At 35.4% G+C, this 27205-nt stretch overlaps 1 protein-coding gene across 1 annotated transcript in view; it reads left to right on the top strand.

Moving 5' to 3' along the window:
- Nucleotides 1-22199, top strand: part of LOC122751786 (transcription factor 4-like) — a 274344-nt gene extending 252145 nt beyond the window's left edge. The window contains exon 6 of the mRNA XM_043999020.1: nt 22070-22199. Within this exon, the coding sequence (XP_043854955.1) occupies nt 22070-22089 (20 nt within the window). The 3' untranslated portion in view covers nt 22090-22199. The remainder of the gene's footprint in view (nt 1-22069) is intronic.
- The last annotated feature ends 5006 nt before the right edge of the window (nt 22200-27205 follow it).

A 27205-nucleotide genomic window follows, 5' to 3' on the forward strand; every position in this document is an offset into this window, starting at 1 on the left:
AGGTCCTTTTGGGGCACATTTTTCTGTGCCTTTGAGACCATTTAAAAAAATATTTTATAGTATTAGAGTATGAAAGGTAGCAGAGAGTAGATAGAGAGCTGGCCTAGGAGTCAGGTTGGAATCCAACCCCTTTTGTGACATATATTGCCTGTGTGACTAAACAAGTCACCTACTCTCTCAGTATTCTCAAGCATATCTGTTAAGTTTCAGAAGAGTTGTGGGTCTGCATTGGTAGAAGGAGTGTCTTCATGAGTTTCTCCCTATACTTAAGACATCATGAGTCCAGACACTTCCCCCCAGCCAAAAAAATTAGTTTTAACTATAATGCTTAAAGAACACATGATTTTGTTGTTACGGATGTTCCTTCCACTCACACAAATTGCTCTGGATGAAAAACCTGCCCCCTGCAGCCCATGTCCTGATGGGGCTCTGTATCCAGTTAGGCTGATCCCCCAACCATATTAGGCCTTCTCTTAAAGGCTTCCCAAGTTACTGGGATCTGGATAAGTTTGTAGTCTGTTGGAATAACCTTGAGAAACCAGAGGGACCTATTCACCATGATGAGACATCCAGTAAGGATTTTGTCCTTGGGTTTTTTTGCATGTGTTTGTTTTTTGCTTTTTGGTGAGGCAGTTGGGGTTAAGTGACTTGCCCAGGATCACACAGCTAGTGTCAAGTGTCTGAGGCCAGATTTGAACTCAGGTCCTCCTGAATCCAGGGCCAGTGCTTTATCCACTGCGCCACCTAGCTGCGCCTCTGTCCTTAGTCTTAAAGTCAAGTTATATTAATGAAGAATTCTCCTCCATTAGATTTTGCAAGTGTGTTTGTGTATGTATATGCCTCTTTTGCTCCACTTGCTGATGTCCAGAGAATCCTGGACAATTAGTTACAAACCTAATTTAGCCAAGACACCATGGAATAATAAATGCAGTGCATCCAGATTCACCCTAAAAAAAGATATAGCTAACAATTGCTTGTTACTTTTCAAAGTACTCATCAGAATAAATTAGTTAAATTCACAAAATACCTTGATATAACTGAACAAAAGAAATCATACATCCAAAGTAATGTTGTATGTATATATGTGTATATTTATCTATATATAGATATACACAATTATATGTTTACAGTGATGTGTGTGTGTGTATATATATATGTATATGCAATATATGGATAGATGTTAGGCAGACATGTATTTCAAAGTGATAGGGTAAGTAAATATAAAGAAAGTTCTTTTTGTCTAATGATACCAAGATACTTTATTATTTAGCACTTTAATTCTGATTAAAAGTGGTGAGAATTGTTACCATGTGCTTCTTATGGTGAATCTGCATGGATTGAATGCATTATTCTAGCAGGTCTTTGCTAAATTAGAATTATAAGCATTTATCCAAGTTTCCTTGTATATTAGCAAGTAAACGTATCCATAAAACACTACATATAACTGGAGTGGTTTGCCATTTCCCTCTCCAGCTCATTTTACAGATGACAAAACTAAGGCAAACAAGATTAAGTGACTTACCCAAGGTCACACAACTTATGTCTGAGGCCAAATTTTAAATCAGGTGGATGAGTCTTTAAATCAGGTGGATGACTCCAGGCTTGGCACTCTATCCATTGATCTACCGAGTTGTCCTCAAATATATGTTACAAGATTTCCAAACCAGTACATTGTAAAAAAAAAAAAAAAATGACTGTTGCTTCAGGACACGGGAATTTCTTACAGCCTTCAATAGATACTTAGTAATACCAGTAAAGGTGAATATGATTTAAAACATAGTAAACTTGTTGAAGAGAACGGATGGCATTTATAGATGTATGTATATAGTGTTTAACTGAAGATGTGAACAGTGTACTGGAGGATAATTAAGAGGTGATATCAGTGTTATATGATATATTCAAACACTTTTAAATGATGGTTTGAATATTTTAAGGGAAAATGCCATATAAATCTAGACCAACAAATGAATAAATAATGGAACCTTACACAAAAAAGGCTTCATAATAGGAAATGTCCAAAATATTTTTAGTTTTTTAGTTATTCTGCTATGTTATTTACTTCTTTGGGTGGGGGGGGGGATGGGAAGGAATGAGCATTTAAATAGTACCTACTAAGCTAAGAGCTTTATATAAACATTTTCTCATTTGATCATCACAAAAACCCTGTGAGGCAGGTGTTGGTATTTTTCACCGTTTTACAGGTGAGGAAACTGAGGCAAAGGGTATTATTGAATTGCAAAGGATCACACAAAGTATTTCAGGATGGGTTTGAACTTGAGACTTCCTCAGCACATGATTAGAAAATACAAAGTTAAGGAAAGGAAAAACATTTTATTATTTTCCAACTTCTAGCCAAGCAATTGGAAGCAGGGAACACCATCAACCAAAAATTTCCACACAGTTAAATCTGTTTCTCCATATAGGTTTTGTTGAAAATTTCTACAGGGTCATCAAACTTGACTGATTAAGATAGTTTTCATATTAAGCGATAGGCAGAGATAGTACAGGAGATACAGAATATTATGTGTAGAGTCACAAAGATCTGAGTTCAGATCCTGATTAATACTTGCTAGCTATGTGATCATGGGAAAATAATTTACCATTTTAATCTCCATTTTTTTTCATTTAAAAAAATGGAATAATAATAGTACCTACTTTACAGGGTTGTTGGGAAGATTAAATGAGATTTTTTAAAAAGTTCTTTGCAAACCTTAAAGTGCTATGTAAATCCTATATGTAATATAGCATCAATCTATAACATGTCAGTGAAAACAATATGATCAGCCATAAAATATAGCTAACCTTAATGTTTGAGAGAAGTACTATTTGCAAAATTCAGACACTCTTGCTATATAATATTTGCTACTCAAAGTATTTTCTAACACTAAAGCTTTATTGGCTGCAAAAACAGCAAATAAAAGAGAAAAAAATGAAACCAAAGGAGTTCTCATGATATTTTTGTGAAGTCAGATTTTCCTTATGTGAAATTTTAAAAGATATGTTTCATACCCATGAAATGTTAAAAGATTGACTATAAAATGAACATGAATGGGTCTTAATTAATGGTATAATTTGCTATATGTTAAAAACTAAAGTGTAAATAATTTGTCTTTTCTTTCATAATTCTGAGACATAACATTTCCATTGTACATTGGTTTGAGATTCTGTATTCTTATATTCATGAATACTCTTTTTTTAAAAAAATAAACTGATTATGTGGTATTTATCTATCTTTGTAAGTTTTGCAACAACCCAATAGAATTCAAGCCCTCCTTGAGGAAAAGGACTGTTTTCCTTTTGTGTGTGTGTGTGTGTGTGTGTGTGTGTGTGTGTGTGTACATATATATATATATATATATATATATATATATATATATATATTTATATATATATATATTGCCAGTTCTTAGCAGAGTAGCCCATACCTAAGAGGTACTTAATAAATGTTTTTAGGGTTGGATTTTTGAATGTACTTTTAATGCATTCTTTAGAAAGGGAAGTCTTAATGAACTTATGTGGTTGGCTTTTACCTGGTCTAAGCACACTCCGATGGCTGTCCATTTTCTCATTATTTAAAACGACATTCAAGAAATATTTCTGAAACAAAGATAACCTTGGTTGTACCTTCCCCTCCTCACATGAAGTTTCTATGCACAACTCCTTCTTATCAGGTCATTTATATGATATATATAACCTTATCAAGTTTAAGCAAGTGGGGTTGTCTGAAATAAAGTGTCCTCTATATATTATTAGATTGAGAATTGAAGAATTGCATAGAATGGTTGCCAATTTGACATACTTTATTCAAAGATACAAAGTAACAAATGATTTGAGGGTTTCCAGTATGTTTGTTGGGGGTTTCAGCTGCATCTGAATGCCCGACATGAGCACGTAAAAATACTTTCAGAGTCAGCAGCTTATCTCGTATGCCAGTCTTTGGTGTGTAAATAACTAAATACAAAAAAAATTACTAAAATGTCCTTGTAAAAAAGATTAAGGTGCTGAACTTTAATATTTTAAGGGTTTTAAACTATCAAGATATTTTGGTATATTGATTCTGAACTATAAGTCATCTAGAGTTTGTGCTTCTTTAATTCATCCTGGTTTATGAGCCAGGTTATATAGCAACCATCATATGAATGAATAAATGCAAGCATACAGCATAGCAAAATCATTTACAAAAAAACAAAACAAGACAGTCTTTGCTCTCAAGGAGCTCACATTCTAATGGAGGGAGCTATCTCATCTAGGAAGGCAGCGGGAAAGACTCAGTTGTCCTTGGAGTGCTGCAAAGGGAGGGGTTGTCCAGGCCTAGGAGTCTTTTATTATTTGGTTATGTGCTAGATTCTATAAAGTGAAAAAACTTGTCAGATACTACCCATTATATAAATATAAAGTTAGCTATTTGGGAGCTTTGAGTTTTAGCAAGATATATTGTTGAATTTCTATAAATTCTTTTAATTTAGCGAAGTCCATTTCTTAACCAGCAAATATGAGATCTAAAGTGAATTAGTACTGTTTTATTAAAGTAGGTTACACTTCTATAACCTGTGCTATGCTTGGCCACATGTATTAACAAAACTTGAGTTTTACCATGTACTACTTATATTACATAAACACCTTTTGTTTTATTGCTGTTAGAGAAGAAGATGATGAACTCGTGTTCATAATCAGTTCTTGTTTCTTTTATGAATTTTCCCATAAATCACCTTCCAATTACAATATTGGGAACACAGGGAAATAAAATTTCTATATTAAAAAAAGGTCCAGTCACATGCAAATGGCAAAGGGGTACTTAAAATTTTCACTTCTTCATCCTCTCTTCTAAGTCCTATACATAGGACTACATTCTGGCCTCCAACCTCATTATTCAACTGAATTTTCCTCTCTGAAGTTACCAATAATCTCCCGAATGCCAAATCCAATGGCCTTTCTCAATCTGCATTTTTCTCAACAACCCCCCCACCCCCCACTCAATATGTTCTCCTTCCTCATCTTTACCTTCTGCCATCAAGTTCCAGCTAAAGTCTTACAGGGGGGGGGGGGCAGCTAGGTGGCGCAGTGGATTAAAGCACCGGCCCTTGATTCAGGAGGACCTGAGTTCAAATCCGACCTCAGACACTCGACACTTACTAGCTGTGTGACCCTGGGCAAGTCACTTAACCCCAATTGCCTCACTAAAAAATAAAAATAAAAAACAAAGGCTTATGTACCATCTGCACAGCATTCAGTACTGTTGTTCAGCTCCTCTTTAGGTTTTCACAACACTGTTCTCTTTTAGTTCTTCTCCTGTCTGTCCCAACTTCTTTTATTTTTCTTTTGCCAGTTTTTCATTCATGTTACATCCCCACTAACTGTGGATATAGCCAGTGTTCTGTTCTGGACCCCTCTTTTTCCTTTTTGCTCTGTGCTATCTCTTTAGGTGATCTCAACAGCTCCCATGGGTCCATCCACCATCTGTATGCAGATGATTCCCATCTCTATATATCCAGCCTTGTTGTGTATCTCCAACTGCCTTAGGAACATCTCCAATAGAATGTCCTATAAGAATCTCAAACTCATCATGGCCAAAACAGAAATCATCATCTCTCCCCCCACCCCACCCCCGCCAATACTTCCCTAATTTTTGGGTGGGGTATGTGAGGCAATTGGGGTTAAGTGACTTGCCCAGGGTCACACAGCTAATAAATGTTAAGTGTCTGATGCTGGATTTGAACTCAGGTCCTCCTGAATCCAGGGCTGATGCTCTATTGATTATACCTAGTTGCCCCACTACTTCCCTAATATTATTAGGAGCTATCAGTACCACCATCCTCTGAGTCACCCAGGCTTACAGCGTCAGGTTTTTCTACAACTCTTTGCTCTTACCCACTCCAAACATACAATCCACTGCCAGATGTTGTCATTTCTACCTTCACAGCATCCCTTATATATGCTCCCCTGCCCTCTACTGACATACAGGCACCACCCTACTCCAACATCTTGTCACGGTCCCCTCTCACCTGAGCTGTGGCAGTAGTCTGCTGCCTGGTTTCCCTGTCTGGTCTGTACCCACTCCAGCTGTCAAAGTGATTGTCTTAAAGCACAAACTGGCCCCATGAGCCCTCTGCTCAATGAGTGCTAGTGGTTCCCTGTTATTTCTAGTATAAATATCAAATCCTCTTTTGGGCATGTAAAACTCTTCATGACTTGGCCTCTTCCTACCTTTCCAGACTCCTTATACTTTACTTCCTTATATATATATATATATATATATATATATATATATATATATATATATATATATATATATATATATATTTTTTTTTTTTTTTGGTGAGGCAATGGGGGTTAGTTAAGTGACTTGCCCAGGGTCACACAGCTAGAAAGTGTCAAGTGTCTGAGGCTGGATTTGAACTCAGGTCCTCCTGAATCCAGGGCCAGTGCTCTATCCACTGTGCCACCTAGCTGCCCCCCTTCTATATATTTTACAATGCTGCTCAGTTGGCCTGCTTGCAGTTCCACAAACAGGAGTCTCCATTTCCCAATGCTTTTGCATTGGCTGTCCCCCATATCTGTAAAGCTTTGCCCTTTTAGTTTTCCTGGCGTCCTTTAAGACTCGGTTCAAATCTAGTCTATAGGAAGCCTTTCCCGGACCCCCCTGAAAATGCCTTTCCTTTCCGATGACCTCCATATGCTCAATTTATGTCTTAAATGAACCAAGCTATTTATGTTGTCTCCCCTGTTAAATCGTAAGCTCCTTGAGGGCAGAACGTGTGATTTTGCCTTTCTTTGTATCCCCAATTTAGATTGCCATGTAGAGAGTACTTAGTAATACTTATTGAATGTCTGACATTGGAACTTAGAGCACAGTGGCAGAGCAGATGACAGAGCCTCGTTGTCCACCATCTCACTGGAAGGAATGTAATTGGTGACTTCCTTCCCTTTTAGTAGGTGTAAGAAGACTTGGTGACAAGGGGGTGGAGGGTTAAGGGACAAAGCTGGTGACTTTTAGAAGAGGTTGGGAACTGGGGAAAAGAAAAGGTATTTAGAGGTACCAGCTATTCCAGGCACTGCTGAACACTTTACAAATACTAGCTATTTCATTTGATCCTCACAACAACCCTACAAAGTGGGTGCTGTTATTTTCTCCATTTTTCAGTTGGGGAAACTAAAATAAAAAGAGGTTAAGTGCCTGGCCCAGGATCCTACAACTAGTATCTAAGACCAGATTTGAACTTAGGTCTCCCTAACTCCAGGCCCAACTTTCTATCTACTAGACCTCATAAATTGAGCTGGACAGGGAATGACTCCTGTGCTCCAGTTCCTGCTAAGCCCTCTGGCATACACTAGGATCTGGTCACAAAGGGTGAGGTCTAGGAGGGGAAGGCTTTATATGTTGCTTTCTAATGTGGTGAGGCCACTATACTGGAAACACTGGCGATAAACAGAGAATTAAATGTTAGTTCTGGTTCAGGGACTAGTGATGAAAACAAAGCCAATTGATAATAAAAATTCCGCCCTGCAGTAGTTTAAAAATCTATGGGTTTGGTGTTTTGGACACTTCTACCAATAAATATTTCAGTACCTTTATAACTTGGTAGGTGGTTTTCATTAGTTGCTATGGCCAAAGGAAATTCCCTATGGGATGGCCAAGGCTCTGGTGATGAGCTCTTCAAAACATAGATAGGCTAGGCCTCTGAGAACATAGTCCATTGCCAGGCCTTCTATACTTTATATTCTACCATCATGAACTTTGAGAAACCAAAGTCTTGTTGCAACTCTGTATTCTGAGTCTATAGAGTAGGCATTTAAGGAGAAATACGTAAAGAGAAATAAAACACCAGTGCAAACCAATTACAGTCATTTGTAGTGATATTCCTATTTTCTACCAAATGCTCGCCTGAATAGAATTGTGATATGCAGGTGAGGTTAGTCAAAATAAGCTTCATTAAGAAAGTTAAGGAAATGGCATATTTGAAATACTAAAAGTCATTATAGGCAAGTGGTGTCTATAACTAAACAAATTTGACTAAAGTAGAAATTCTGAACCTGTTCAAGACAAAAAGGGTCCAGGTGTGGTGGTGAATGCCAATAATCCAGGATACTGCAGAGGCATGAAAAGCAATTAATTCTTGCAATAACCCAGGAGACAAGAGACTTCATGTCTGAACTATGGTGCTTCCTATGTGAATAAAGAAGGGGTCAGAGGCAAGAGAAGATATGGAGATAGAAATACTTGGCAACCAATTGGATATTGGAAGTAAGGGAAAGTGTTGAAGGAGTCAAAGATGGAACCCAGGTTGCAAATTAGAGTGACTAGAAATATGATCAGGCTCTTGAAAATAATAGGGAAGTTCAGAATAAGGCTTTGTTTGGGGGGAAGATAATGTGAAGAGGCCTGTAATGCAGACCTTGCTCATACAGTCCTGTACCACTCATTTTGTTGCACCCAAAATAAAAAGAGGGAGGGTTCTCTTACCCTTCTCTATTCTGTATTCTTGTGAGAGATTCCTGCCATTGTCAAGAAGTGATATAGGCACTACTCTGGACCATGTGGTGACTACAGAGATTTGTAGAAAGAGCAGAATCAAGAAATATCATGGTCAAGAAATGACTTGATAATGTCCTAAATGTGGGTAACAGAAACCAAGGAGCTGAAAATGTTAAAAATAGCAAGTGATGGGGCAGCTAGGTGGCGTAGTGGATAAAGCACTGGCCCTGGATTCGGGAGGACCTGAGTTCAAATCCAGCCTCACACACTTAACACTTACTAGCTGTGTGACCCTGGGAAAGTCACTTAACCCCAATTGCCTCACCAAAAATGAATGAATGAATGAATAATTAATTAATTAATTGCAAGTTACCTTGTCACCATGGTGAAGATACTGAGATGTATACTAACCAGATATGTATTCCAAGTTGTCATTAGGTGGCTCGTGGTGCCTTATAAGGAGAGTATAGATCATGTTATTTTGACGTTCTCTGAACACATGAACTGAGAAAAAGAGACATCAACTACTTCTTATGAGTAAAACCAAGAGTTTCTTCTATTTTTTTAAATTGCCTAATACCATCTAGTATAAGGGGGAAATTTATTTGTTTGCTTTATTTATCTTATATAAGCTGCCCCTGCCATATCTATAGCTTTCATCTGGCCATTATAAACTTTCAATTGCAAAGTAGCTAGAGGCCAATTGATAAATACCACATTTACACATCCTTGGCTCTTCTTTGTGATGGCTAATACCTCTAAGCTTATACTTTATTTCTGTCATTGCCTTTGTGTTTTTCCTAAAACTAAGGTCAGTTTCCTACTCTTTAAATTCCAATGGCTCCATATGACCTATTTCTAATATAAAGTCTTCTGTTTGGCTTCTGAGGCCCTTCACAACCTGGCACCATCTTGCCTCTCCAGGCTTATAACACTTCCTCTCCTTTATGCACATTACAGTACAAGCTTCACACAACATACCATTTCCTACCTCTGTGTGTTCTACTGGTTGTTCCCATGCCTGGAATGGACTATCTCTACCCATTTCTCTGCCTCTGACTTCCACCAAGGCTCGGCTCCAACACCATTTTCTATAGGAAGCCTTTCCTAATATCCGCAGGTACTGGTTATCATGTATCAGTTCTACATGTCTATATAGGCACATGTTGTCCGCCCTCACAAGATTAATTATAAATTCCTCAGGGGCAGGTACTGTTTTGTTTTTATTTGTACCCCCAGGTTATAGCATAGTATCTTGAATGTATTAGGCACTTAATAAATGCACGTTGATTGGTTGCTTCCACAAATACAACTGACCTCAACACAACCCTCAGCAATCATTTATTTCCCTTTCACCCTTTTTGTGATTCCCTGTTCCTCTCTTCTAAAAGCACCACCATCCTTTCAGTGTCTCATAATTTTCATAATTTTAGTATTATTCTCAACTCCTTACTCTCCCTCTCCCCATATATTCAATCAGTTACCAAAGGTTGCCCATTCTGCCTTTATAACATCTCTCTCATCCAATCCTTTCTCTCTACTCACATAGCTACAGCCTTAGTTCAGGTGCTTATTACCATTCACCTACATTACTGCAACAGCCTTCTAATGGGCCTCTCTACCCTAAGTCTATCATTGCTCCAATCTAACCCTCACTCTGTTGCCAAAGTCATTTACCTTGGGATCAGATCTCCCGACTTAATCAACACTAAATGTCTTCTTCTAGAATAAAATATAAATTTTTCTGTATAACTTTTAAAGTTTTTTCCAACCCAACCACAAACTTTTCCCAGCCTCATTGTATATTATTTCTCCTCTCTCACTTTACAACCCAGCCACAGTGGCCTTGTCTCTTTTCCTCACACATGATACCCTCTCTCCTATTGGTTCCTCATTCCTGGGATGCACTCCCTCTTTACCTCTACCTCATAGGTTCCTCTCTTGCTTTGAAGTATAACTCAGATACTTTCTGGTACATGAAGCCTTTCCTAATTCCCTCAACAACTAGTGCCTTTCTCACAATACCTTGTATTTCACTAGTCTGTGTGATATATGTGTGTTTCTAAAGACAGCCAACATTTCTTTACTAAGCATTTAGTATTTGTCACACTATGCTAAAAACTGGGAAAATAGAAAAAGACAAACACACCATTGCTGCCCTCAAGGAGCTCACCTTGTAATGGAGAAGAAAACTGCAAACAATTACATGCATAAATATGGAGCAGCTAGGTGGCGCCATAGTGCACAGAGTGTCAAGCCTGGAGCCAGGAAAGCTCATCTTCCTGAACTCAAGACACTTGCTAACTGTGTGACCCTGGGCAAGTCTCTTAGCCCTGTTTGTCTCAGTTCCTCATCTCTAAAATAAACTGGAGAGGGAAATGGCAAACTACTCCAGTATCTTTGCCAAGAAAACTTCAAATGGGGTCATGAAGAGTCAGACACGACTGAAAAAACTCAACAACATGTACATAGATATTTGCAGTGTAAAAAGGAGATACTCTTAGAAGGAGAACACTAGCCATGTGGAAAACCAGAAAAGGCCTCTTGTGGAAGGTAGTATTTGAGAAGAATCTTGAGAGAAGCCAAAGAAGCCTGGAGGTGAAGAGAGAGAGCATTTGAAAGAGAAGTACTAATTTTCCTAGTAGGTTAACAGGTTGTTTGTTTTTTTTCAAAATTGTTCTATTTTTGGTTTTGAATAAAATTGATGAAAAAAAAGTATTTTAAGGCAAGCAGTGATTAAAATATCCTTATTCAATTGCATCTTAAACATACTTCCTGAACTGAAAAGCAGCATAAACCAACTAGAGACTTATTTCTAATTCTAATGTAGTTTATTTGTAAAGGAGTGTGGGTAGGGGTTAATTTACCTATAATAGCCAAGGATGGGGACTAGACTGATTTCATTGGTGTAAGGAAGGAAGACCCAAAATGAGGAAATTCCCTCTACCAATGGAGGTTGTGATCTCAGAGAATCACTTAGAGTACTGAGGGGTTAAAGGACTTACTTGCCCAGGATCATACAGCCAGGAGGTTTTAGAAGAACTTGAACCTATTTTTTCATAATTCTGAGAGCAGTTCCGTGTTATGCTCTTCTGCCTCTGAATAGCTACAAAAAGACTTGTACAAGCCTCTTTTATTTGTATAGTAGTCATATGTGCCTCAAGTCTACTTTTTGTTTCACCGATGCATATAACCTTTTTATTGATATGGAATTCCAGAAAGAAAAAAAGCCAGAAGTCCTAACTCCAATATATACAATAATAGAATCAATATAATTCAATGACTGTGGTCTCATTGATATTCCCTCACTGGTGCAATCCACTCCTTCTTTCTCATTTGTTTGTAATTCTCGGTCACGTTCTTTTAAGGAACTTCCAAAGAGGATCAATGCAATATTCTGGAGACCTTCTGTGAATACATTTTGTGGTTCCTGCTCTGGCACTGATCAGTAGTTCATAGGATCATAGAATTTAGAGCTGAAAGAAAGTGATCCTAGAGTCTTGGCATTCAAGCTGAGGTCTTCTGAACCCCAAATTAAACATCCATTATAGTACCCAGCAGTGTAGTTAGTTAATCTCTCTTCACAAGTGAACGATAAATATGTATTAATATTCCCTTGGGTATGTGATAACAGTATTAGAACAGAAAAGTAATATAGTCTAACTGCTTCATTTTTAAAACATCATAATCATCATTATAATACAGCAGGAAAATGAATGGCAAACCAACTTTCTTTCTCCATCATAAATGTCCATGACACCAGTTCTTACATGCTGACCATCTTTGATAAATTCTGTAGCTGATTCTTCCCATCCTTCATTTTTCCATTCTCATCTGAGTCACTTGCAACATTGATTCTCTGAAGATAAATTGTGCTTCAAAATTAGAAACTGAACCACATCTAAGACAATGTATCTTTAAAAAAATAGTATTGCTTTTTTGCACCTGGGAACCGGTTGGAATTGGATTTGGGTATGTATTTGCATATGCTCGGGGTTTTTTTAAAAATATTTTTTAAATAATCAAATAGGTTCATGCATAAAAGTCCATGTTAATCCCAATAGTTAAATGAGCAAATAAATCTGAAAATTTCAAACTATTAACGACCACATGAAGGAATACTCCAGATCACTAATAGGTAAGAAAAAGACAAATCAAAACAACACAGATTTCTCCCCACACCCAGCAAATTGACAGAGATGACAAAAGAATAGTCAGTGTTGTATGGGTTGCAGAAATACCATTAAACTAATGCACTGTTGGTAGAACTGTGAATCGGTGCAACCATTCTAGAAAACATTGTGTAATTATGTGAGGAAAGTGACAAACCTTTGACCCAGAGATTCCACTGATAGGTATATGTCCCAAAAAGGCCAACAATAAAAATTAAGTCCTCATGTACATTTCTAGCAGCATTTATCACAAGTAGCAAAGGCCAAGGAAACAAAATAGGCACCTGTAGTTGGGGAAATGGATTAACAAGTTATGATCCCTGCATGTAATGGGATATTACTAACTAATAATAGTAATTCCTAGCACTTATATAGTGCTTTAAGACTTTAAAGCATGACTATTTGAACCTATTTGATTACCAATGCAGGGTGACACCTTCTCTTAATAGTTTTAGAAAATTAAGGGCAACTAGGTAGTTCAGTAAATAGAGCTCCTGTCCTGGAGTCAGAAAGTCCTGAGTCCAAATGCAAGGGTAGACACTAGCTGTGTTTCCCTGGCCAACTCACTTAATTTCTGTTTGCCTCAATTTCCTCACCTGTAAAATGGGACAATAATAGCACCGACCTCCCAGGGTGATTGTGAGGATCAAATGAAATAATACTTTTAAAGCACTTAGCACAGGGTCTGGTACATAGTAAACACTTTATAAGTGTTAGCTGTCGTCATTGTCATCATCATCACTTGCAAAGCACTTTGCAAGTGTCTGGCACATAGCACTATATAAATATTATCTGTTATTAACTATTATTATTGTTGTTGTTGTTGTTGTTATTGAATTGACTAGAGGAGTGAAAGAGATCAAGAAGATTGAGAGGTCAAGTAACTTGCACAGGGATTTGTCATATAGCCAGTATGTGTCAGAGTCTGGTCTCTACTACTTCTCATTTTAAAAAAAAGTTCTACTTTGATTCCTTATTTTTATTTGGAGGTGCTCTGAGTTCTTGAACCCTAGGCTAGTAAAGCTCTGATTCTAGCAGGCCCTACCAAGTTGGAAAAGCATAAAATACAGTTCTTCCACAAACTGTCATATCCAGAACAATAATCACAGTTTATATGTTTTAGGATTTGCACACATAAATATTTGTGGAATTGAATTTATACTGTGATTCCTTGATAATCATATGAGTTATTAGTACATATATCATGGCCATTTTACAAATAAGAAAAGGTTAAGTGACTTGCTTGGGAATCATACTATTGGTAAGGATCCCATGTGGAACTCAATGCAACATATGGCTTCTAAGCCTATCTTATTTTAAAGAAGCTGATCACTAGAATATTGTCCAAGATGTGAAAAATATTTTGGCCATAGCAGTTAATAAGGTACAGAAGAATTGTGATCTATAGGGCTGAAAAGAGTTCCAATGAGAATAAAATGATGGACCTTTTGAAATATTTTAATTTTGATATGGGTATATTTCATTCCCAGAGCAGCACATTAATATTCTTATTTTTATACATTAGAAGAGGTCTTCTCATGCAATCTCTAGCTGAAAATGAATATTCTCCATAGCATCCATGATAGATCATCATCTATCCTCAGATGAAAGGCCTCCAGTGATGGGGAATGCACCAGTTCCTGAAGCAGTCAATTCCATTGGGGACAGCTACATATGTTATGAAATTCTAACTCAGTGAGAAATCAGTTCTCAGAGTTGCAAGTGACCTAAAAATTGTCGAGTCTTTGAGCCCCCAGTAAAACTTAAAAAAAAAAAAAAAGAAATTTTCCTTAATAGTCATTATAGGTTCATTCTAGACTGGTCCCTTTTCACTTCCCCATTAGAATCATTTGTGTCTGTTTTGCCAGAATTTTATTCTTAAAAACCCCCTATCCTTCTTGGGGGGGAGGCGGGTTGTTTTGGGTTTTTTGTTGTTTTTTGCTGAGGCAATGAGGGTTAAGTGACTTGCCCAGGTCGTACAGCTAGTAAGTGCCAAGTGCCTGAGGTCACATTTGAACTCGGATCCTCCTCAATCCAGGGCCAGTGCTCTATCCACTGTGCTACCTAGCTTCGCCCCCCACCCCCCAATCCTTCTTGACCTGACTTTCCCTATAGAATCTTAGACCATAGCATTGTGGATTTCTTCTTTTTTTCCTTTTATTAACATTTTATTTAAAGTTTTGAGTTTCGAATTCTGTCCCTCCCTCTCTGAGGCAGTCAACAATCAGATGTAGGTTATACATGTACAATTATGTAAAACATTTCCATATTAGTCATTTTGTACGTGTGTACTTATTCTTTATCATCATTCTACTTGTTTTTCTCTCAACTCTTTGAAATTTGCTCTGCTTTATGCTTAAATGAGCATCAAAATGTACCCAATCTTCCTTTCCTAAACTATCCAAAATTCAAAGATGGCATGGTCACCTCAGATCGTTTTTATTTTTAGCTTAGCAAGTAGTTTCTTTTTGTTAGTCAATATTGTAGCTCCAGAATAACATGGCAACTTAAAGGGAGGTCTCTATAAGATATTTCTCCTCTTTCTTGTGCTGTGTAAATGGTTTTGTCAGTGACTTGAATAAAGGCATAGATGATATGCTTATCAAACTTGGGAGAAATAATTATCAAGATTGATGACAGAATCGAACTCTATAACCTTTCTAAGCTAGAGTATTGGGCTTAATACAATACAGTGAAATTCTGTAAGGATAAATATAAAGCTTTACACCTGTGTTCCAAAATCATAAACACAAGATGGAAGATATGTGACAATATAGTTCATCTGAAGAAGATCTGAGGATCTTAGATGACTGCAAACTTAAATAAGTAATGCAATATGTCTGTCTTTAAAAAGTAGTGCTGGTGGGCAGCTAGGTGGTGCAGTGGATGGAGCACCAGCCCTGGAGTCAGGAGTACCTGAGTTCAAATCCGGCCTCAGACACTTAACACTTACTAGCTGTGTGACCCTGGGCAAGTCACTTAACCCCAATTGCCTCACCCAAACATACACACACACACAAAGTAATGCTGCCTTATGCTACATAAAGTAAGACAAGTCCAGTGCAAAGATACTAGTTCTGTTGTAGTCTTCCTTTATCAGACCACTTCTGGAATATGATGTTCAATTATGACCACTATAATATTAAGCAAATAAGTGTCCAGATGAGGGCAACCAAGATGATGAATGTTTGTATGCAAATCAATTGCAGGAACTGTGCACATTTAGTTTGACAAGAAATTATTTAAGAACAAGGATTTTGATAACCGTCTTTGTATATTTAAAGACTGTCATATGGAAGAGTATTTGAACTTGTTCTGTATGACACCTGAATGTAGAACTTGGAGAAATAGAGAGATATTGAAAGAAGGCAGATTTCAGTTTGATGTTCATAAAAACACCTTTAGAGCCTCCCATAAGAATAATGGACTGCCTTTGGGTGTAACAAGTTCTCCTTCCCAGTTCTTCAGATGAAAGCTAAATGGCCATATGTTGTATATGTAGATACAAATAGGATTATTATACAGTTCAAGTTTGGGCTGAAGGACTTTTGTCTCAGATATTGTATTTTTCAGTTTATCTTGTTCATCCTTCATATATTGAAGGATGGAATTGTCATTAAAACCACTGAAAAAACTTATCTGATCTACTTTTAGCTAAGATTGTAGTGTTTATATATTTGAAGCCCTCTACCATTGCTATATGTGTATCAAGTTTGTGATCCGATGTCCTGGAGTTTTGTTTATTGCTTTATTTCTTTATCCATTCATTCATTCATTCATTTATTTATTATGCCTTGTTTACACTTTATCACAAGTCATTACAATTTACTAAGTGTTCATAATATGCCAGGCACTACTCAGAACATATAGGATCCTAATGCTCTAGTTTGTCATATTTCAAGTTGCTAATGACTTTCTTTATTAAAATTATTTAAATAGCAATTAATGTTCTAGATGAGTAAATTTCACATCAAGTATAGTTTTTGTAGAATCTAATATGTATGTCATAAATCATTTCCCAGTCACTATCAGTCTATTTAACTGCAGTGATTTCTTGTGAATCAGTCTTTTTGATATTTGGAATTGAATCCACAATAACATTTTGACTGAAGAGGCACTGTGAAATAGAATATTGAAGAACTCATGAAAGTTTTTTAAATAGCTTTTTAAAAATAATTATTCAGATCATTCACTACTGATTTCACTAAATAAAGGGCAGGCACAGCTACTTCCTTTGGACTTCTCAGACTAGGTTACTTACCTGTGTTTAGGTAGGACTCAGATTTAACTTGGCTTTTCTCTCTTTCTCTCTCTCTCTCTCTCTCTCTCTCTCTCTCTCTCTCTCTCTCTCTCTCTCTCTCTCTCTCTCTCTTTGCCTTTTAAAGTGAATACTTTAGTGTTTACCTTTCTGATGAAAAAAGGCTGTTTGACATCTACCTTTACAGATATTCATCAGTAACCTTTTAACTAGTGAACTCAACATAAATTTATGAAGAAAGACCACATCATTAAAAAAAGATTTGTTTCAGAATTGTTAAGACACAGTTACTTGGGGGGCAGCTAGGTGGCGCAGTAGTAAAGCACCGGCCCTGGATTCAGGAGTACCTGAGTTCAAATCCAGCCTCAGACACTTGACACTTACTAGCTATGTGACCGTGGGCAAGTCACTTAACCCCCAATGCCCTGCAAAATAACAAAAAGAAAAGAAGAGAAGGGAAACAGTTATTTAAAAGTAAATTGTTTGCACTTAAATATAAATTTTTGTTAAAAATCTGAATACATTGGCTATGTTCCTTTGAATTAAAGCCAATTATATGGGATTTTGTGGCATTGTGGGTTAAAAAGCATCAAGAGATAAAAGCTATAATAGCTTTCTTATTAGGGGTTCTTCCAGTTACTGAAGTTTCCAAATAGTTCAGCTTCTATTTGAGTAGGGCCCAGTCTTTCCAGGTTACTTTAGGAAGAAACAAAATGAGAAGAAATGAAAATGATGATGGAGTGCTGTACTCTCCATTATAGAAAACAGCATTGGGCTAAACACTGACCTTCACTTTCGAATCATTTGAATCTGAAATGGACAGGTGAAAATATTCTATTCTTGATTGTCCTTTGCCCTGAGATGTTTAACAGGCTGCAGACTAAGTGCCAAGAGCAGCAAAATTCTCACCCCCTCCTGATACTATAGAAGTCAGCAATGGGTGTTCTTTGGCTAAAATGGCAAATTCAGCAGGAGCTTTTCGATAGGGATTTGCAGCATCTTTACCATAGCTGTCAAGAACCTTATTCAGCAGTGTTTTTGAAAATCTACTTCTGTGTAAAAGTGACTGTATAAAAATGACCATAGTTGTGTTTAAAAGTATTTTAAACAAATCCAAATTGTAAATTTCAACAGTGCTTATTTTATGGTTAACATAAGCAGAGACTTATGTATACATCCATATATTCAGCTTTCATATGTTTTATAGTAGTTCAGAATTTTATTTCCATATTAACATAAAGCCTTCCAAAATGCCTAGCTTTGTAAAGTCAGTTCACCATACAAAGCCACCATACATCACTTAGGTCTGTGATGAAAGAATGGAATTGCAGCTGTGTGAGTACTAGAATACCCAAACATGAATTAAACTCACAAGCATTTGGCAAGAGTTCAGAAAAGGAGCTTAATCTGGTTTCATCTGAGACTGCTTTTATCAGTTCTACAACATCCCCCCCATGATGTTGTGTCTGATATCTGATCACAACGTAATGGGAATGACGTAAAAACAGAGAAAACCCTATGAAACTTAAAGAAGTTTCTCCTCTCTCAAGGATTTATTTTCAGCCTGCAGTTTTCAATCTTGAAATTCAAGGTGACTCAACTATTAGCTGAATTAATTATAAACCCAAAAAGTCAGTACTTATTTTCCTCTTGTGTCCCTCATGTTTATAATTAAAGGTAAATAAATAGTTTTAAAGAACTGTACACCACTCAATATATTTAAAGCACCAATTGAAATGAAATAACAGTTAAGTACAAGATGAATAAAAGTTGATAGTTCAACCTTGAAGCAGTTTGTTCTATTTTTGATTACCATTTAGGTAATAATCTGAATTGAGGTATATTCTCCTTTCTGTTACACAGGTTTTACTTCATGATTTCATTTCTTGGTTTGTATAGATACAAATCAGTGGCTGATCTGAGATTTGACAAATGCTTTGTGGGTGGGGGCTAAAGAAAAAGGGGACAAGGTTGGGAGCAGGTTAGAAGCACAGTAGCCAGACAATCCTGTGTAGCAAACAAACAAACAAAAATTCATACTGACAAAGAGCCCTGCAGGATGCCTGAATCTGTCACATGGTATTGCTATGCATACGATTGGCTCTTTCCTGTTAAATGAAAAGCATGAAAACCTGACTGAAAAATTCAGTTCATTCCATTCTTGGTTTTGAAGATTTAAACAAAATTGAAACTGCTTTGCTATAAGGAAAATGGGGGCCTCATTAAGGGGAACCTGTATTATCATTTAAAAACTGTTAAGCAGAATGAAACACAAATGACTTTAAGATTTACAGGTTAGCTCTGAGAGATGCAACATCTTTGTTTCCAGTATTTCCTGGCAGAATCTGGCAGCTTACTGGTGGGACCCCAACATAACCACAGAACATGAGCTTGACTAGCGAAAAAGCTAGAACCATCCTAATCCTATTTAAGGCACGGATTAGAATGTACTTCAAAAAAGTAGAATTGGCACATATGAGCTTAGACTTTCAGACATGTTTATTAAAGTAAATGTGCTCTTCAGAATCCAGAAAAATCAGGAATTTTATTCAAATTTTAAAACTTGAGGCTATTCAATATAAAAAATATTTTAGGTGTCAAATTCTTTCTGGAGTATACTAATACTTTAATTGTGCTTTTAAAAAAATCTTTTCCGTTGTGGCAGACATTTAGGCACCTATTGTAGGCTGAATAGTGCCTACCTATTGTTCTATTTACACATATTTTACAATGAATTATGTGTATTTGTATATAGAGAGTATATATGTGTGCTCTCTCTCTCTCTATATATATATATATACACACTTAAACATACACTATATGTATTTGTATATGTGTGTATATATACACATACATACACAGAGACAAAAATGGGGAGACACAAGCATAACATACACAGAAAGAGTCTTCATTTTTCCCTAGTGGAGTCCTTAGAGAGGCCCCCTTAAGTGTATTAAAATACTTATCTAGGTTGCTTAGAAAAATGACTGTTGCTTTAAGGAAAAACAAAGACTTTACAAAGGAAGAAGCTGGAGGATGCTATGACAAGGATGGTGAAGTTTAGGGCCACTAAGACTTTTTAAAGTGAGATCTGTTCCTCTGCCTATTGTAACTACAAATAGGACAATGGAGAGCCTATGACTGATATGACTTCTCACTTAGAGGAGCAGGAATTTTGGACAAGTGCAGTGATCAAAATACCTCTTTATTTTAATCTATCCACATGCTCATGCACGCTCCTGTTGGTGTTTCCCAAAGTATAGCATTTATCTATATGCAGAGCTAGCTGTAGTCGTCTTACTAAGTAGAAAACCTTTTTAACTAACCCCAATTACTGTACTAATAATCAAATGTCATTTTAGTTGCATTTCATACCTTCTAGGGTGAAATTCAAGAAAAGCTTCCTTGATTTCATGAGGCTAGATTTCTGATTTATGGTACAATCCATATTTGGGTTTGTCATTGTCCAACATTCTGCTTTTCAGTGAGAAAGTAAAGAAACTATGTGAGAAAGGAAAGTATGCAGATGCCAGGTGTGTGTAAGCTATCTGTTACATAATTAAAATACCTTACTATGATGTGTTTGTGAATTTAAAAAAATCATTTTGAACTAGCATTCCATGCATGGGATTTTATTAAAATGTTTTATTAGATATTCTATGAAGGAGTAAAAATAGAATCAGTAAAGGAGAATGTCAATACTGATTAGTTTTTTAGGTATTTCTCATACACACAAAAACCCAAAACCTCTTGAATTGAAAAATTGTCTTTATAGTATTTAACTATATGGTCATGGAAAAGGTATGTTTTAATTTCTGATTTTCCAGCTTATGGGTCATATTTGACCAACTGCTTTCACTAGAAGACATGCCACTTTGTTGAGCTATTTAGGAATCAAAAAGACTGTCTTAATTTAAAACAAGGACCCTTTGTTTTAGTTGGTGACTGCCTTGTGAAATTTTTCAGTTCTCAGCGGGTTAACCAGGGAACAGGGGCAGAGTCATAATTGGCCTATTTAGAGTATTTTGCATGTGAATAGTGTGTTAGTGAAGCATTACTAAGTCTGTTGTGAGTGACATGGTGATTAGAATTTAGATTAGGGAAAACACATTCTGTACTTTATCAAGTACAGTAATTAGTTCAGTCAGTAAAAGTTGATTACAAGTAACGATAAAGTTAGATTTTTGGTACTTAATTTTAAAATTTCTTTATTAAATAGTAAATTTGTTCTTAATATAAATGGTAGTATCTACACCTGTTTTATTGCATATCAGAATAATTAAAAGAACAATGTGTTCAATGCAGAGTATAATCAGGGGATTTATGTATTATGGGTAAGTTTCAATGTAGTTTATAGAACATTTAATATTATACAGTATTTTTCATGTCATAGTCTCATAAGATTTAATAATCTGTTACATTGTAATTAGTTACAGTAATCTATTAAAGTTTCTTAGTGTCCACGTAAATTTTGTTTCTGTGGGTATTTATCTCAAGTTGGCAAGAATCCTCAGGAGGTTATTCCATTTTTGTTTCTATTTAGGCTAAATTGTCTAGAATTTTTTGTAAATTCATATATTTATAATTTATAAAAGTAATTTAATTTATGTATAAATTGCATTTTGTACCATGTTTCTTAAAATGTGTTCATTAAAAAACCTTTGTTATATGCAGATAGACTTCTAAATACAATACAGCTACTTTTAAATACACATTGATACATACATAAACTACTGGAGGAAGCTTTCCTCTGTCTGAAAATTCAGATTCATTTTTGGTTCCTACAAAAGACATGAACAATTCAAATATAAAATTCCTATAAATGGGTAAATGAAAATTGATCTTAGGTAAATTGCATTTTATTATAGTAGCAATGAAGAATACTAAATTCAGTGTGTATTTTTAAAAGGAATTACCTTCTACCTTACTTTCTAATGTAAGGAACCTAAAGTCCTTTGTGATGGCTGCTTTAGACAGATTTTTTTTAATGCTTCAGTTTAGCAGATGCTGTTTTCTTTATTCCATGGGTTTAAGTGCTAACAATCAGTTCCGGGGGTGGGGGGGGGGGTAGGGGGAGATTGGGGGGGAGGTAGAGGGAAGAGAGAATAAAGAAAGAAAAGAAAAACTTAACCATATATATTCTTTCTTTCTTTTTATCCCCTTTAGCAAAGTCTCCTTGGAAGTGACATGGATATGGGCAATCCAGGAGCTCTCTCACCATCCAAACCTGGTTCCCAGTACTATCAGTATTCTAGCAATAACCCCCGGAGGAGGCCTCTTCATAGTAGTGCCATGGGTGAGTTCTTCATATATTTGAATTCATGATTTGGGCTGATGAGTTTTTTTAGGAACATATGACAAAAGGAAAAAAACTGTAGTATTTGTTGAAATGTTAACAGTGACTTCCTCCCAAAATAAATTAGTATATAGATCACTTTTACAAACTAGGCTGAGATGTCAGGAGCTTTTATTCTCTTGTATGAGCTTATTCTGTGTTTTTCTTTAGCTGAACAAACAAGGCCAGTTTTTTTTAATGCATGGAGAAAATCAACTAAATCAAACCATTAATAATTTGAACTCATTATTCTATCAAAATAGCAGAGGGAGGTGGGGTTTTGGGGGGGGGTTAGTTACCCAACAGGATAAAAGTTAATGGAGTCTGTGGCATTTTACCAATATACTTTTCTTTTTAAAAAATCCAAGCTAAAATGCTAATAGCAGTGACTAATGTAACTTCATGTATAGCATATTTCATATAGGAAGAGCTTCTGTGGCTCACAAAGTCATTCATCTTCTTGCATAGGTACAAACAAAGAAAGTTCGAAAAGTTCCTCCCGGTTGCCATCTTCAGTAAGTACTATCTATTTCTCATTGGCTATTGTTTTTTTAAAAACAATTTATATTTTTTATCAAGAATATAGAAATGGAATTCTGTTTTATGCTCTCAGATCAACATTTTGTTCATAGAGAATGTAGAAGAAGTAGGAATAACCTGAAAATGCTGCCATTTTAAACCAAACAGTAAAGTGATTGATAGCCACTGTGGAAGAAGGGGGTGGGCCATGTGGATTTTCAGCAGGGTGAGCTCTAAAGAGAGCTTTTGAAAAGATGCCTAAAGTTTGAAGAGTTTTACCTATTAGTGTCTTTGGAGGGAACGAGCATTAGTTTCATGTATTGGTTAAATGCTTTGTCAGTATTATGATGATTTATGGATTTGCATGCTAAAGGAGATTTGTGGAGAGGATTTAGGAGAAATTTACATGGTTTTCAGCCCATAGTGCAGGGAAAACATCTCTATTTTCTACTGAGGGTGTTGAATGAAGTCTGTAAAGGTACTGCATCAGTAGCTCTCTGGATATGTGATACCAGGTGACAACGAGAAGAATCCAGCTGTAACCAAAAGCATTCTGGGTTATTTTAATAGATGGAGCTATGTGCAGTAGTTACTAAGAGTCTCCCTTTATTCCCAGCCCCAGTGACATGATAGAAAAAGATAACCTAAATAATTTTCCCCAGGCAGAAAGCTAGAGGCTATTTTAAATAAATAAATTAGATAGGTATTTTGTTGAAATCTCTGATTTTATAGATTTTCAGTTAACTTATCTATATATTTTATTTGGCCTTTTGTTTAGGAAAACTATAGTGATATTCTGAGCAGAAATATATGGTGATTTTTTTAAAAAAAATTTCTTAAACACCTAATCAGTTACAAAAATAAATATTCTGACACATTTTTAGCATTTATATTAATGTTCTATAAGATGCTGGCACCTCTCACAAAAATATCACACTAGTAGAGGCATACTCATGAACATTTGTATTTTAAAGTATATTAAAATCTTTCAAAATATATTAGCAATTGTTACAGGAATGTGTTTTATTTTTAATAAATCAGAAGAATAATGGGTTTAGTATGTTTATTGAGATTCAGATAAACCAAACACCTGTGCATTTCATTTGGTTTTCAAAAGGTAAATCCATAAATTTATTAAATTGAAACGAATAAGAGTATGTTTTGTAACAGTTACATAATGGAAAATATTTGAGGAGCATTGTGGGAAATTTAGTTATATGACCAATACACACATTGTCAAATAAAAGCTATCAGTTACCTTCATCAGAGTCATTTAGGACAACCAAAGTTTTATCCTCTCCCCCCCCCCTCCTACCCCCCCCACCAGAAAATGTCCACAAAATGATTTTTATTTTTTTTTAAGTGGTCAGCTCCCTAAGCCCCAAGGTTTTTTGAGTACTTTTTAAAATTTAAAGTGAGAAGTAGATTTAATTTGATGAATGCTTAGATTTTAGTAGTAATTATAACAATATCAAATGATACAGCTCTATATAATGTGAATATTTTTAAATACAAAAATTTACCTTTGAATGATCTGAAATAATCAAGTAGTTTTTTCTGTAAATTCTCCAGCACTGCTATAAGGCACAAGTGCTTAAAGATCCTAATGCCTAATTTTCGGCCATATATTAAAAATTAACTGTTAAATTTTTTCTGTGTTCAAAATTATGCAAATATCTTTCCACTACATAAGTAGTGCATTTGTGTGTGTATTAAGTCTGTTTCTACTTGCTTAATCGTTGTCAGACAACAATTTTCATAATTTGTCATGAATTAAAAATATTTCCCTGTAGACAGCTGACCATTTTAGGAAAATTATACTGATACAATTTTACCCTTGCTCTACAGTGAGTTATTGTAATGTTGTTGAAGTGTTGTGATAGTTCAGAAAATCTGAATGCCACCCTGTTCTAAACTGATATTGCCTATTAATTAGAACTCAGTCATGTAATGTTCAGCTTGGATTGTTCTATGCCTCTTGCTGTGGTAGCATGTTCAAGAGACACTCTTGTTGGAACATCCAGTTCAGCCTATGTCTGAAGGGGTTCTGATGAAACTTTTAAGTAAATTGAAATTTTTATTTGAATGGGGTAGATATTTACAGGATAATTTGTTTTGAGTGGAATAGGCTTGTCCTGGTTATTTTAGAATATAAACATTTAAGTTTAGTACTTGAAAATGGTGGCGGGAAATGGCAGTTTTAATAACACTTAAAAATAAATGTATTTTAGTCATTTATATTGGGTTTATTATAGACAGATTATCACTTATAACTCAGAGCTCTTTCACAAGAACCACATACCTTAAATACTTAACAAAATGTACTAATTCACCTGATGATAGATTACATTATAAAATGAGAGTCTGATGCTTTAGGACCAATAAGCCTCTATTTATGTTAGCCAAATCAGTTCTGTTTCACCTCAGAGAAGACGATGGATATTTATCTGATAACATCAAACAGTATGTGTATAGTTGATAATGAAAGGTTGGAGACAATGAAAGGTTTCTTTTGGAGTGGTTGTAGCTGAATAAAAACATTTACAATTTTTCTTAAGAACATATTTATAATGGTAAATAGTAATAAATCTGTCACAGTGTATTGTGTCAGCCCACTTGATTTTTTTTGGTATAATAGCTCACTTTTTTCCTCTGAAAATTTATACTGTAAAATTCCATTATCAGATTATTACTCATTGTAGGTTTAAAATATGAAATCAAGAAATTTAGAGTTAAAGTAGAAATTCCATCCATGTTTCACAAAACTCCATTGTGCTGGGATGATCTGGGGGAACTTAAGGATTTGCCTCATTCTTATTTGAAAATACTGCAGCATCTGTAGGAAAAAGAAAATATAGGCCTAGTTCCACAGTATTCTTGTCTGGTAAGATTAATTAATATTTTTTATTTTTGTATTTCAATCTAAGTTCTCAAAGCACATTCTTAACAAAATTCATTTAGATGATGGCTTAGTACCCATTCTGTAGCCTCCACTCCTACAGGTAGGAGGGGGAGAGAGTGATATTGACATCCATAGTATAGAGTCCTGCAGTTAAGATTAATGGAAGATTGCTCAGAAGCAAAGTCTGCAGGAAATGCCACTTCTTTTTTCCCAGGAGGTTTTTGTTTGTATTTCAGAACATTTTTCAAGTTAGTTATTTAAGTCTTTATGAATTTTCTTTTAAGGAGCTTCTCAGTTTATCCACATTTTTAAAAAATACTTAACCTAATTTATTGGATTTATTATTTTTGTTTTTTTAAGCACAGGTTTATTTTCTGAGTCAAAGCTCAGTATATGACAGTGCTGTAATTTTCATCCATACTCATTCATAGTTGGAGTTTTCACACATCCTTCATCTTGAACCAGAAACTAGTGAACTTGCTCCCCTTTCTAGTAAATGAAATTTTTTTTGCAAATCTAATCTATTCAAGTAATAACTAGAGTTTTAAAGTAAATGTATAAATCTAAATCTTTTTTAAAAAAAAATCTTCTCTAGGTAAAATCATTGCATTGTCATTGACTACTAGAGAAATTAAGAGATCTGTATCATCCTTCAAAACATAGCAAGATACATCTTTTCTACTTGAAAAACTCTCATGTATTTGATAATCATCCATTTAGCCAAATAAAAAGTTACACCATAGGTGTTTCTAAAAATTTTGTTGATCCATGTTTATAAATGAACATTTAGTGATCTGTCCTCTTCATTTTTAGTTTGGAATCCTGAACAAATGTATTGCTTAGGTCTAAACTTCAGCTTCAACTATGCCACTTTCAGATGTTTAGTTAATAGTCTAAAAATAATTTTAATAGTTAAGGTTTAATTACTTTTTTACTGTTTTTTCAATCTGGGTGGAAAAAAAAGTTTGGTCCCATTGGAATAGAAATCCTCTTCATAGAAACTCAAAGTTTAGGAAACATTTGTCCCCTTACTTTCTACACAAACTTGTTAAAAGATCATCTGTATTTTTAAGGGTAGGCTTATATGTTGAGTTTTGCAGGTAAGTTTTTTAAGTGATGAAATATTACATTTGACAAATCATGTATCCAAATGCTCAGTGGCTATCTTTGATCATATAAAATCTAGCCCAAAAATCTGTTATATAATTAAAGAATGCTAAAACTTGATTTGATCACTATAAGCTGGTTAATTTTAAACCTCTGCATTAGTTGGTTATCTGAATTTGAAGTAAAAAAATCTACTTTGTGTTAGATTTCAAATTCTTCACTTACTGTTATAAGTAAAACTTTTTTTTAAAAATTCTAACAATCTGAGTCATTTTTTAAAAAAAATAGATTGTCTAAGCTTTCAAGCAGATCAGCATGTTGGAAACTATTAAAAATTTCAACAGTAAATATAATCGATTGAAGCAAAATAGATGTTAGAAAAAAACCTTTCTCATCTCTAATCTAAGAACATCAAAATGATTAGAACAATTTCCAAATT

The sequence above is a fragment of the Dromiciops gliroides genome, chromosome 1 (assembly GCF_019393635.1).
Source record: "Dromiciops gliroides isolate mDroGli1 chromosome 1, mDroGli1.pri, whole genome shotgun sequence".
Taxonomy (NCBI): domain Eukaryota; kingdom Metazoa; phylum Chordata; class Mammalia; order Microbiotheria; family Microbiotheriidae; genus Dromiciops; species Dromiciops gliroides.